The sequence below is a fragment of the Castor canadensis genome, chromosome 9, assembly GCF_047511655.1.
Source record: "Castor canadensis chromosome 9, mCasCan1.hap1v2, whole genome shotgun sequence".
NCBI lineage: Eukaryota > Metazoa > Chordata > Mammalia > Rodentia > Castoridae > Castor > Castor canadensis.
Genome location: NC_133394.1, coordinates 35460169 through 35472126, shown reverse-complemented (window position 1 = coordinate 35472126; position 11958 = coordinate 35460169). Strand labels below are relative to the sequence as shown.

Here is an 11958-nt window from a genome sequence, read left to right as displayed (position 1 = left end):
CACGATGGCTCCCGGCCGGGCGGTGGCGGGGCTCCTGCTGCTGGCGGCCACCGGTCTGGGCGCGGCGGCGGAGGGGCCAGGGCTCGCCTTCAGCGAGGATGTGCTGAGCGTGTTCGGCGAGAATCGGAGCCTGTCGGCCACGCAGCTCGGGGTCCTGCTGGAGCAGCTGGGAGACGCGCCCCACAAGGGCGCCCCGGAGCTCAGCCAGCTGCACTTCAACCAGGTACCACCGCCCGCCTGCCCTGGGCCGCCCTTTCCTACTGGGGGTGGTGACGTGCGTTTTCATTTGGATATGAACTGGGCTTATGCCGAACAAGTGCAGAAGGATTTCCTTACTCTTTTCAAGGATGAGTTGGTAACTGATTGGTGGCACTTGATTTTCCCTAAACCGGGCTAGTTAACCAGGGTTAAAGGACTACTGGGAAGGGATTTGGTAGCCAGGAGTCTCCCTTTTATGACGGCTGAGCTGAGCCGTCAGAGGCTGTGGCTCTACGGTTTTATAGAAAAGTTGATGAAGTAGTCGAGAGCATGCGTTTTAGATAGGAGCGGTGTGGATTTAAAACTTGCCAGAGAGATAGCGGCTTACTTAACTCACTACTAAGATAGCAGAAAGAACATGTCACATGCCACCCTCATTCACAGTTGTCGGGTGGGTAACCACTCCCACTTAAAAAACGAGATATAATGTAGTTTCTAGCTGAGGCATTTAGAACGGAGGGTGCATATTGTACAGATGGGGATACTGAGGACACCTAGAGACCCAGATCACAGTTGGTGGTAGACTGGGTTTGCAGTGTTAGGATCTTGTCATCTGTCAGGTCGAGTGTTTGATTCTAAAATTCATTCAACAGAATAAAAAATTCATACTCAGTATATGTGCACTGTATTACCTAGTCATTTAGTAATACCCTGGGCTTAAGGACAGCCTAAAACTACCTAAAAGGCAACTAAAAATCATACCTGTCCCAGGGCTGGGGATATGATACCGTGACAGAGGGCTTGCCTGGAATGCTGGAGGGCCTGGGTGTCATCTCCCAGCACTGCAGGAGTCCTGGAGCTGGGGAGACTCATCAAACCAATGCTTTGATTTTTCCCCCCTTTCTATACCTGTCTGATTGATGATTGATATTAAATAGCAGAAAGAGGTACTTTCCATATTACTTATCACTTTTGAGCAATGATCGTTTGCTAGGAAAAGTTTTTGTGGCTCAACATATTTGGGAAATTCTGTATTACTATACTCCACTCTTTGAAATGCAGCATTTCTCAATGAATCTGACCTTAAATTACAATTGGGAACTTTAATCAGATACATTCCTCTCTAAGGGCTTTATAGGTAGGTTGGGTTTTTTTTTTTTTGTTATTGTTGTTACTAATAGCTCAATTAAAATGTATAAAACTCAAGAAGTAGAATTTCTGATGGCATGGAGTGTCAGAAGCCATCTTTCTTTGACTTAGAAGAGTTTTGCAGTCATTTTCTGCAGATTTTTTGGTAAACTTGTTGCAGTTCTGGTACCTTGGTTGTTGTTATATTTGGTTTAACGTCTGAGAAATGATATGTTAGAAAGACTGAAATGCCCATATGTTATATTTATATTTTAGAAAGTAAGGTTTATAAATGCCTAAATATTTTGTGGGCTACTCCTATTGTCTTCTTTTCAAGTGTGTGTGTGGGGTGGAGATCTGAGCCAGCTCCACTATTTCTTGGTAGGTGTGGTCATATGCTTGGAAAGGTTAGGGACTTGACTTGAAGCTGCCTATCTATAGCTGACACACGGTTTCGGCTTAAATAGTATCCTTATCTTGCAGTGTCTGGAAGTGCATTTAAAGGGACCAAAGACCCCCAAGCTACCTTTGCAAAGACAGTGGAAAGTGTGTATAAGTTATTTAAGAAAACTGGTTACATTACTAGCAATATGATTCTTAGTTTATTAGCAGGTAGAATAGGATGTCACAAGAGGTAAATTATTTGTAAGTTAACATCTTATTTCTCATTCCCAAGTTTGCATATTAACTACTCTCATTTGACCACTGTGGGCATCAAAAAGAGGCAGGAAGAAGCCCATAATTAGGTTGGAAACAATGGGAGTCCAATGAAAACTCACTACTTAATCAGGCCTGAAAAACAGCCACTTGAAGTTCTAAGAAGTTTTAGTGACCACTGTGGGCATCAAAAAGAGGCAGGAAGAAGCCCATAATTAGGTTGGAAACAATGGGAGTCCAAGGAAAACTCACTACTTAATCAGGCCTGACAAACAGCCACTTGAAGTTCTAAGAAGTTTTAGTGAAAATAATAATCATTGGTTAAATGATGACAACTGACAATGCTAATCTTGAAGAATCCATTAATTTGCTGGTGACTGATACACTTGAGCCAAGGTATTCATGTATGCGCCAGCATAAAACCATCAAATTTGAAATAAAATTTGGGGCCTTTAATGTGTTTGTACTTGAAAGAATGCAACTTCAGTTTCCTTACCTGCCATAGAGTGGAATAAACGATGCATGGTTTGTTGTGAGCAGCTTAATTTTCTGACTTTGAAAAAGACAGAGAATGTTTAATTTATTTCTATGAGCCAGAATTTATTGAATCTTCTTCAAGATTTTCCTACAAAGGGCGTTGTTCTTTTGAAGGAGTGCTCTGGTATATATTTGGTCAGTTTCTCTCAGGTAAATTTTGGAAAAATTTCTTCTTCTTTTTTTTTTTCTTTCAGAATTCCTAGGCAGTCGCTCTACCAGTTGGGCCATAAGTGGTTGGAAAATCAAAGCAACCTGAATCCAAAGTGGAAACAATTAAATAGAATATTTCACTTTATTATTTTGCTTCTTATAGCTACTGAGGGTACTGAAAGTTAGATAGAAGAGGTAACCCTAAAGACAAAGAAAAAGGGAGCCCTTTTTAGCTAAATGGATTTCGGGGGCCGCATGACTGGCCTAGGGATCTGATCTATCTAGGGAAGTGCCTAGAATACAGAAGGGAGCCCCAGATGTCAGATTACCCATGGATGACAAACCCAGGAGAGTTAAGGTACTGTCTTTTGTTTCCTCATCTGTTCCTTGCTCATTCTTTCCTTTTATTTCCTCTCTCAAGCACCTTATCTCTGGGTTCTTTTCTGTGGACACTGGTTAAATAGCCTGATAATAAGGAAAAGATCCTCACTCTCCAAATTACCACACTGAGCTCTGGGAATGCCTCCATTCAAACATTCTGGCTCCCAACAAGATTAGTGAGCTGCTGGAGCAGGTGGTAGGTTGGATTGTGAGGCGACCTTTGTTTTCCATTCTTCTCTCCACCTTACCCTTCATCTTCTCTTTACTAACTTCTTTTGCTATATCTTCAGCCGTCTCCTACATCTTAGTTTTTTCCTTTACATTCCTTTCCTACTCTTACCCTGTTGCCTGCACCCTATTTTTTGACGTTTTTGAATTCATATTCAGTTGTCCTGAAAGTAGTACAGTATTCTTTCTTTCAAAAACCCTCCAAAAACTGTCTTTTCTCTACTGAAATCAAATCTTTAGCTTGGCATTCCAGGCCCTGCTCACCTTGTATTAACCTACCTTTCCAGACGTGGCATCCACTAAGCTAAACTATTCACTCTTCTGTGAATTTCCCATATGCTTTTGCTCAAGCACTTCTTAGTTCATTATCTTCCTTGGACCTGTCCTGCCTCCAGCTAGAACATCCTGCTTTTCCTTGGATCTCTCCTTCAACATCTACATTCAAAAAAAGGCTAGGTTTTGTAAAATCCTAGTTAAATTCTGTCACAAAAACTTTCTAGCCATCATAATCAATACTGATTGACAGAGTTCTCCATTTCCTGAATTTTTGAATTTTGTTTTCTTCGTTTTTTTCAATCCTGTTTGAAACTAACTGACATGCTCTATGCCAGACTGCAGTGCTGTGAGGCTTTAGTATCACTTTCCCTCTTTGTATGACCACAAAGACCAGCATTCAGATCCCATGTCCTGAAATATTTTTATTATGTTACTGTCAATTAACTATTCACCTGTTTGACAAACATTTTGACTGATTACTACACTTTAATTTGACTGCTCTTTTTAAATTACAAAGCTGATTACATCACTCATCTAATTAAAACAATCTAATCCCTTCAAGATAAACTTCAAACACTTCATTTATTTATTTATTTATTGCAGTGTTGGGGATCAAGCCCAGGGCCTCTCACGTGGTGGGCAAGTTCCCTACCACTGAGCTGTATGGTAGTCCCTAAACTTCAAGTGCCTTACAATGGCTGAAGAGCCTTTTAATGAAATAGTTTCTGTATATTTCTTGAGTGTTATTCTTTGCCACCATATGCACCTGCTCAGGTATTAGTTTAAGCATTACTTCTTCTGAGAAGACTTTTTTGTTTTGCCCAGGAGTTCAGTTGGAGTCCCTTCTATGTGATCCTATATTAATTGATGCCTGCATAAACATAATATAATATATGTATCAATTTTATTACTATATATATATAGTTTTATATGTATTACAATTTTCTGTTCATGTGGCTGTGCACCCTACCACTTTCCTCTCCGCCCCAGTAGATTTTAAACAAATAGAAGGGAATGACCTGAATCCTCTATGTAGGGGTTGATATAGAGCCTAGTTCGTAACATGCATTCATTAGGCATTTTTGTTGTTTGATTTTTTTTTTTTCTGACAGGATCTGGTCATGTAGCCCAGACTCTCAGTCCTTCAGCCTCAAACTCTCAATTCTCTAGCCTTATCCTCCCAAGTGATAGAATTAGAGATGTGCTCTACCATGACCAGCTTTCCTTAGAAATTTTTTTATTTAAGAGTAAAGATTGTTTAAGATGAGTAAGATGATTTGGGTACTCACATTTAGAATTTATTAGAAGAGATAGGCCATATACACATGTGACTATAATGTATGATCGAAAGATTTATGTTTGATTAAAGAACTACTAACAAAAGTGGGACACAATCAGACTTGTTTTCAAAAATGAATCTGACAGTGGGGTGTGGATGTATGGAGTGGGTTAAGATGGAAACTAAGCACATGCAGCTGCAGTGAATTGCATGAGATATCATGACCACTTCAATCTGGAGATAGTCAGAAGGTAACATAAAAGCTTTGCCTCTAGAGCCTTTTGGAGGAGCAAGCATGGATGAAGAGTACACAAAAGTCTCAAAGGCCAGCATTGTCTATTCATTCATCCATCTATCCATCTAGTGCTGGGCTTCACGCATAATAGGCAAGCACTTTAGTGCTCTACCACTGAGCTACACCCCCAGCCCTCTACTACAGTTTTGTTTTTTTTTTTTTTTTTTGGTAGTACTGGAGTTTGAACTCAGGACTTCTCATGTGCTAGGCAGATTATCTACCACATTAGCCAACATCTCCAGCCCCTTTTTGCTCTGGTTATTTTTGAGATAGAGTCTTGCTTTTGCTTAGGTTCACCTGGACTGAGGTCCTTGTATTTTTCTGTTTCCTGCCATAGCTGGGATGATCTGTTGAGATACTGTCTAATGAACTGTTTTCCCTTGGGCTGGCCTAGAACCATGATCCTCCTGATCTCAGCTTCCTGTATATCTGGGATGACAGGTGCATGTGTCACTGCACCCAGCTATTGGTTGAGATGAAATCTCATGGACTGGTTTTTTTTTTTTTTCTTTTTTGGTAGGGGGGGGTCTGGGTTGGCTTCAAACCATGATCCTCCAGGATCTCAGCTTCCCAAGTAGGCTTGCTGTTGTGGTGAGCCACTTGTGCTTGGTTTGTAATCTTTTAAATATTGTTAAATGTTTTCTTTCATTATCCTCTAGCCCTGTGATGCTAGAGCTAAAGGCAGTAAGATGACTCCTGTCTCATATCAATGGATGGCCAGGCTAGCAGTATGTAGTAAACAGAGGTGTGTGTGTGTGTGTGTGTGTGTGTGTGTGTGTGTGAGGATTTGGGGGTCGCGACATGTACACTGTGTACATTGCTTGTTGTCATCTGTTACATTTTTTTCCTTAGGTGAGGGCAATGGTAGGCATATGAGGATAAACGTTCTAGGTCACACTGACTGTGGATGGAGGAGATAAAGAACATCTGTTTTTTCTTTTCTTTTTCGGCCTTTCTGTGTTGAGACATGGTAGGAGTAAACCTGCCAGGAATGTCTTCCAACCTGCTTGTTCAGATGAGAAACTGGAATGGTGACACAGGAGAAGGGTGTCAAGTATTGTCCAGGACAAGCCCTCATCTTATCTATTGTATCACTCACACATTAGTTGACTGTGTAGAGTGTGTTGATTGTATCTCAAGTCTTTTTCATTTGACTGTGATGTCAAGATTCACTTTGCTTTGATAGTGTGTGTGACTAGAACCTGTATAGGAAAATGCTTCTTATTATTTCTATATCTAACCCCCAAGTGTGCTTTTTTATTCACTATCTAGGAGTCATGTGGACCCTTTTGTATTTATCATAAGTAATTATAGCTAGGATTTACTAACCTTTTACTATGTGAAACAACTCTTTTCGTCATCTTACCTGTTATATGGACAGTCCTATGATAAAGGTACCATTATTGTCTTCATTTTACAGAAGGAAATGTGGCACAAAGAGGTTAAGTAATTGGACCAATGTCATTGAGTAAGTAGTGAAATCCTGTGCAATCTTAAATACTCGGTTGTAGTATGTATATATTTTTTGGGTTATAGTCTAAAAAAATATACTTTCTCTAGCCAGGTCAACCATTACCTCTTGTTTTGAACTATGGACAGAAGTAACTAATCATCAATCAGTTATATGACTGTTTTGCTTAGTCACATAAAGGGAACAATACTGGTTCTCTAAGGACCATAGTGATGATGACTGGCCTTTGCCCTCAGACTCCTCAGAGATCTTTTTTCTTTTTTTAGTGTAAATAATTTTTTTTATTGTGGTGCTGGGTGGGGGTACATTGTAGCATTTACAGAAGCTCTTACAATGTATCAAATATGTCACACTTGGATTCACAGCCTTCACTGCTCTCCTTTATCTCTTCCCCCTCCATTCCTGAAATGGTTTCAACAGGTGTCAATTTTGCATTTACATACATGTGTACCTACCCCCTTTCCCAGCCATCTTCCCCCTCCCGCTGGTACCAACACACCCTCCTAGGGAGGCAGAACCTGTTCCACCTTCAGAGACCTTTATGTACAATTAGGAAATAAAAAAGCAAGTTTGTGAAAAGTAATGTGATGTAAAGTTATAGTAGTTAAGTAATCAACAAAGCAAGCATATAAGACATATCACAAGGCCATGTATAGCTGTCAAAGAATACTAGGTAAGTCAGGCATGGTGGTGCATGCCTGTAATTCCAGCACCTATAATCCTCAAACCTGTGAGTCTGAGACAGGAGAATCATGTATTTGAGGTCAGCCTGAACTACATAGTAAGATCCCCTCCCCACCAAAAAACCCACCCACCCAACCAAACACAAGAAATACCAGATAGCATGTACTCCTAGTTTAGAAGGGTGAAGTATCCTCTTGGGTTGAGAATGCTTCATGGAAGATTTGCAATTCAGTCAATTCTCCTTATCTAGTTTTGTTTTTAAAATATATATTAACTGAACATCTACTGTACCAAATGTGTCTGCACTTTTAGTCACAGTCTGCATTTCCCATGAGTTTCATGAATTCTCTGTTATAGGATAAAAATTCTTTTATTCTCTTTCATAGGATGCATTTTTCTCAGAGACAACACATTGAGCATAATTCTTTCTTCTCTGGATGGACTTTAAGTATGAGAGAAACCTCCATGTTTCTCTCCCATTCTCCCCCTCCCCTTGCTTCCAGGCAGAACCTGTTCTGCCCTTATCTCTAATTTTGTTGAAGAGCAGACATAAGCAATAATAAGAAAGACAAAGGGTTTTTTGCTAGTTGAGATAAAGATAGTTATATAGGGAGATTCCTCGCATTGCTTTCATGTACATATGTGTTACATTCTAAGTTGATTCTGCTCGAACTGACCTTTTCTCTGGTTCCTGGTCCCCTTCTCCTATTGGCTTCTGTTGCTTTGAAGTTTCTGCATTAGTTACTTTGCATTGAGGACATCAAATACTATCATGTTTTTCTGGGTTTCTTACCTATCCTCATACCTCCCTTGTGTCCTCTCCCCTTGTCATGTGACCAAAGTCCAATCCCTTTGCTGTATTTGCCCTTGATCTAATGTCCGCATATGAGGGAGAACATACAATTTTTGGTCTTCAGAGCCTGGCTAACCTTGCTCAGAATGATTTTCTCCAGTTCCATCCATTTACTTGTGAATGGTAAGATTTCATTCTTCTTCATGGCTGAGTAAAATTCCACTGTGTATAAATACCACATTTTCTTAATCCATTCATCAGTAGTGGGGCATCTTGGCTGTTTCCATAACTTGGTTATTGTGAATAGTGCTGCAATAAACATGGGTGTGCAAGTGCCTCTGGAGTAACCTGAGTCACATTCTTTTGGGTATATCCCCAAGAGTGGGATTGCTGGATCGTATGGCAGATCTATGTTTAGATTTTTAAGAAGTTTCCAAATTTTTTTCCAGAGTGGTTGTACTAGTTTGCATTCCCACCAGCAGTGTACAAGGGTTCCTTTTCCCCCACATCCTCGCCAATACCTGTTGTTGTTGGTGTTTCTAATGATGGCTGTTCTAACAGGGGTGAGGTGGAATCTTAGTGTAGTTTTGACTTGCATTTCCTTTATGGCTAGAGATGGTGAGCATTTTTCATGTGTTTTTTGACCATTTGAATTTCTTCTTTTGAGAAAGTTCTGTTTAGTTCACTTGCCCATTTCTTTATTGGTTCATTAATTTTGGGAGAATTTAGTTTTTTAAGTTCCCTGTATATTCTGGTTATCAGTCCTTAGTCTGATGTGTAGCTGGCAAATATTTTCTCCCACTCTGTGGGTGGTCTCTTCAGTTTAGAGTCCATTTCTTTTGCTGAGCAGAAGCTTTTTAGTTTTATGAAGTCCCATTTGTCTATACTTTCTCTTAGTTGCTGAGCTGCTGGGATTCTATTGAGGAAGTCCTTGCCTATACTTATTAGTTTTAGAGTGTGTCCTGCTCTTTCCTTTACCAACTTTAGAGTTTGGGGTCTGATACTAAGATCCTTGATCCATTTTGAGTTAATACTAGTACAGGGTGATGAACATGGATCTAGTTTTAGTTTTTTGCAGACTGCTAACCAGTTTTCCTAACAGCTTTAGTTGAAGAGGCTGATTTTTCTCCATCGCATATTTTTAGCACCTTTTTCAAAAATAAGTAGGGTATAATTATATGGATTCATATCTGGGTCATCTATTCTATTCCACTGGTCTTCATGTCTGTTTTTGGCCAGTACCATGCTGTTTTTATTGCTGTTGCCTTGTAATATAGTTTGAAATCGGGTATTGTGATACCTCCAGAGTTGTTCTTTTTTGCTGAGTATTGCCTTGGCTATTCTCAGTCTCTTGTGTTTCCAAATGATTTTAAGGTAGATTTTTCAATCTCTGTGATGAATGTCATTGGGGTTTTGATGGGAATTGCATTAAACATGTAGATTGCTTTTGGTAGTATAGCCATTTTTACTATGTTGATTCTACCAATCCATGAGCATGGGAGATCTCTCCATTTTCTATAGTCTTCCTCAATCTCTTTCTTCAGGGGTTTATAGTTTTCCTTATAGAGGTCATTTACATTCTTTGTTAAATTTACTGCTAGGTATTTGATTTTTTTTAAGGCTATTGTAAATGGAGTTGTTTTCATATATTCTTTCTCTGGTTGTTCATTAATAGTGTATAGAAAAGCTAATGATTTTTGTTTGTTGATAGCTGTTGATGGTGTCTAGGAGTTTTTGGGTAGAGTTTTCTGGGTCTTTAAGGTATAGGATCATATCATCTGCAAATAGGGATATTTTGGCAGTTTCTTTACCTATTTGTATTTCTTTTGTTTCTTCTTCTTGCCTAATTGCTCTGGCTAGGAATTCCAGTACTATGTTGAATAGAAGTGGAGATGGTGGGCATCCTTGTCTCGTTCCTGATTTTAGGGGGAATGGTTTCAGTTTTTCACCGTTAAGTATAATGCTGGCTGTAGGTTTGTCATATATAGCTCTTATAATGTTGAGGTACTTTCCTTCAATTCCTAGTTTTCTTAGAGCTTTTATCGAAATGGTTTTGGATCTTGTCGAAGGCTTTTTCTGCATCTATTGAGATGATCAAATGGCTTTTGTCTTTACTTCTATTAATGTGCTATATTACATTTACTAGTAGAAAACTTACAGTCTAGCGCTCATTTTGATTCTAGAAGTGTTCTACCAGGGAACCCTTGTGGAAGATTATCACGTCTGTGAAGTAATTGTGCTTCTGAGTGCTCAACACTGGAGAAGGATAGGTGTTGGGGAATGAGTTGAAGCAAGAGTAGGGCAGCAGAACATTTCAGCAGAATTGCTAGCTCTAACTAGGCATTACCTCTAAGTGTGTGCTTGAACCCTTTCACACAGTCACCAGGAGAGGGAGATGTAAACTTCTTTCTTTACTTAGGGTAGATCTTTATTTCTTTTTTAAGATGGTGGGTGAGAGGTTTATAGATGATGGCCTTTCCTTAGTTCACACTGCATTCTTGTTTCCTTGTTGTACCATCTTGGGAGATTTTGACAGGCAGGGACTTAATTTCCCTATGGTAAAACCCATTGCTTTTTAACTATGACTGCAGTCTTAGTATGTTTTCTTTAAATTCAATGCATTTAAAATCCTCCATGTTTATCCATTTGTTTTGGTGGTAGTATGAGTTGTGGAGAAAAATGGAATTATAAATAGGAATGGAAAATAAGGCCTGGCTGGATGTGTGGCTCAAATGGTAGAGTACCTGCTAGAAAGCACAAAGCCCTGAGTTCAAAGCCAAGTACCATCAAAAAAATAAGGCCTGAAGATGAGAAGGATCGACATTTCTCAGGGAAAAGAAAAGTGACCCCCACATGAAGGCAGCTCAATGTGGTTGGTAACAAGACTTTCCCAGTTACTTGTGTGCAGGGTGCTGTTTCCTCAAGGGATATACACATTCCTAAGTGTGAACTATGAGTATTGAGATCATATACATAGCAACTTATTTTAAAAGTGAACGTTGCCAAACTCTAGACAATCTTAGAAAACAGATATAACTTTAGAGTCCTGTTTCTAATTGAAGCTAATTAATTTATTCCCAAACTATTCCCAGTTGTTTGTTTCCACAGTTAAGTGGATTTGCTGAGTCTTGAAATTTATTTTTATAAATAAATAAAACTACCCTTGCATTACCTTTGTGATGATGGGATTTGAGAGTATAGGAAACTTTCAGAATGCACCTTGTTTAATTTGGTTTCTGTCTCCTTTCAAAGATTCTCTGCTGCTTTTCTTGGCTTGATGTTTAAGGAGAGCAAAAACATGTATCTGTGAAAGTAGATCAAAGGGGTTAAATGAATGGTAGCATTATGGCTTTCAAAGCTAAATATTTAGCACCTTGGCTTTTTAATTTCTTTTAGAAAGAGCCAAATAGTTAGAAAAAAAAATCAAATGAGAATCCAGCTTTGTCATCACTATATTTAGTGAGTTCTTTTGATCTCAACTATATTAGAGAATGCAGCATTAAGGCCTAAAGTGAGACACACCTGGGCTGAAATTTTAATTCTGTCACTTAGTGGCTTGTTAAGTCACAGGCAAGTGATTTACCTCTTCAATCCCTGGTTTTCATATCTGTGAATCAAAATGAATGAACCTTATCCATCAGATGGTTGTTTGACCTAAAATATAAGAACATTTATGGAACATCTGCTACATTTCAGGCGCTTATTTTTCTTTTATATTTTTTTATTAGTATATATTTGTTGTATATGGAGGATTCATTGTGACAGTTTTGAATAGGCTTACATTATACATTGGTTAGATGGCCCCTACCACCTCTCTGCCTCAACTGCCTCCTGCTCCACTTAAAGCAATTGCAAGAGGTTTCATGGTTCTGCTTCCATAT

The 11958-nt window shown here is 39.2% G+C and overlaps 1 protein-coding gene across 1 annotated transcript in view; it reads left to right on the top strand.

Annotated features, from left to right (window-relative positions):
- The window catches only part of Slc39a8 (solute carrier family 39 member 8), a 79357-nt gene continuing 67399 nt past the window's right edge, over positions 1-11958 (top strand). The window contains exon 1 of the mRNA XM_074041441.1: positions 1-223. Coding sequence (XP_073897542.1) covers positions 5-223 — 219 coding nt within the window. The 5' untranslated portion in view covers positions 1-4. The remainder of the gene's footprint in view (positions 224-11958) is intronic.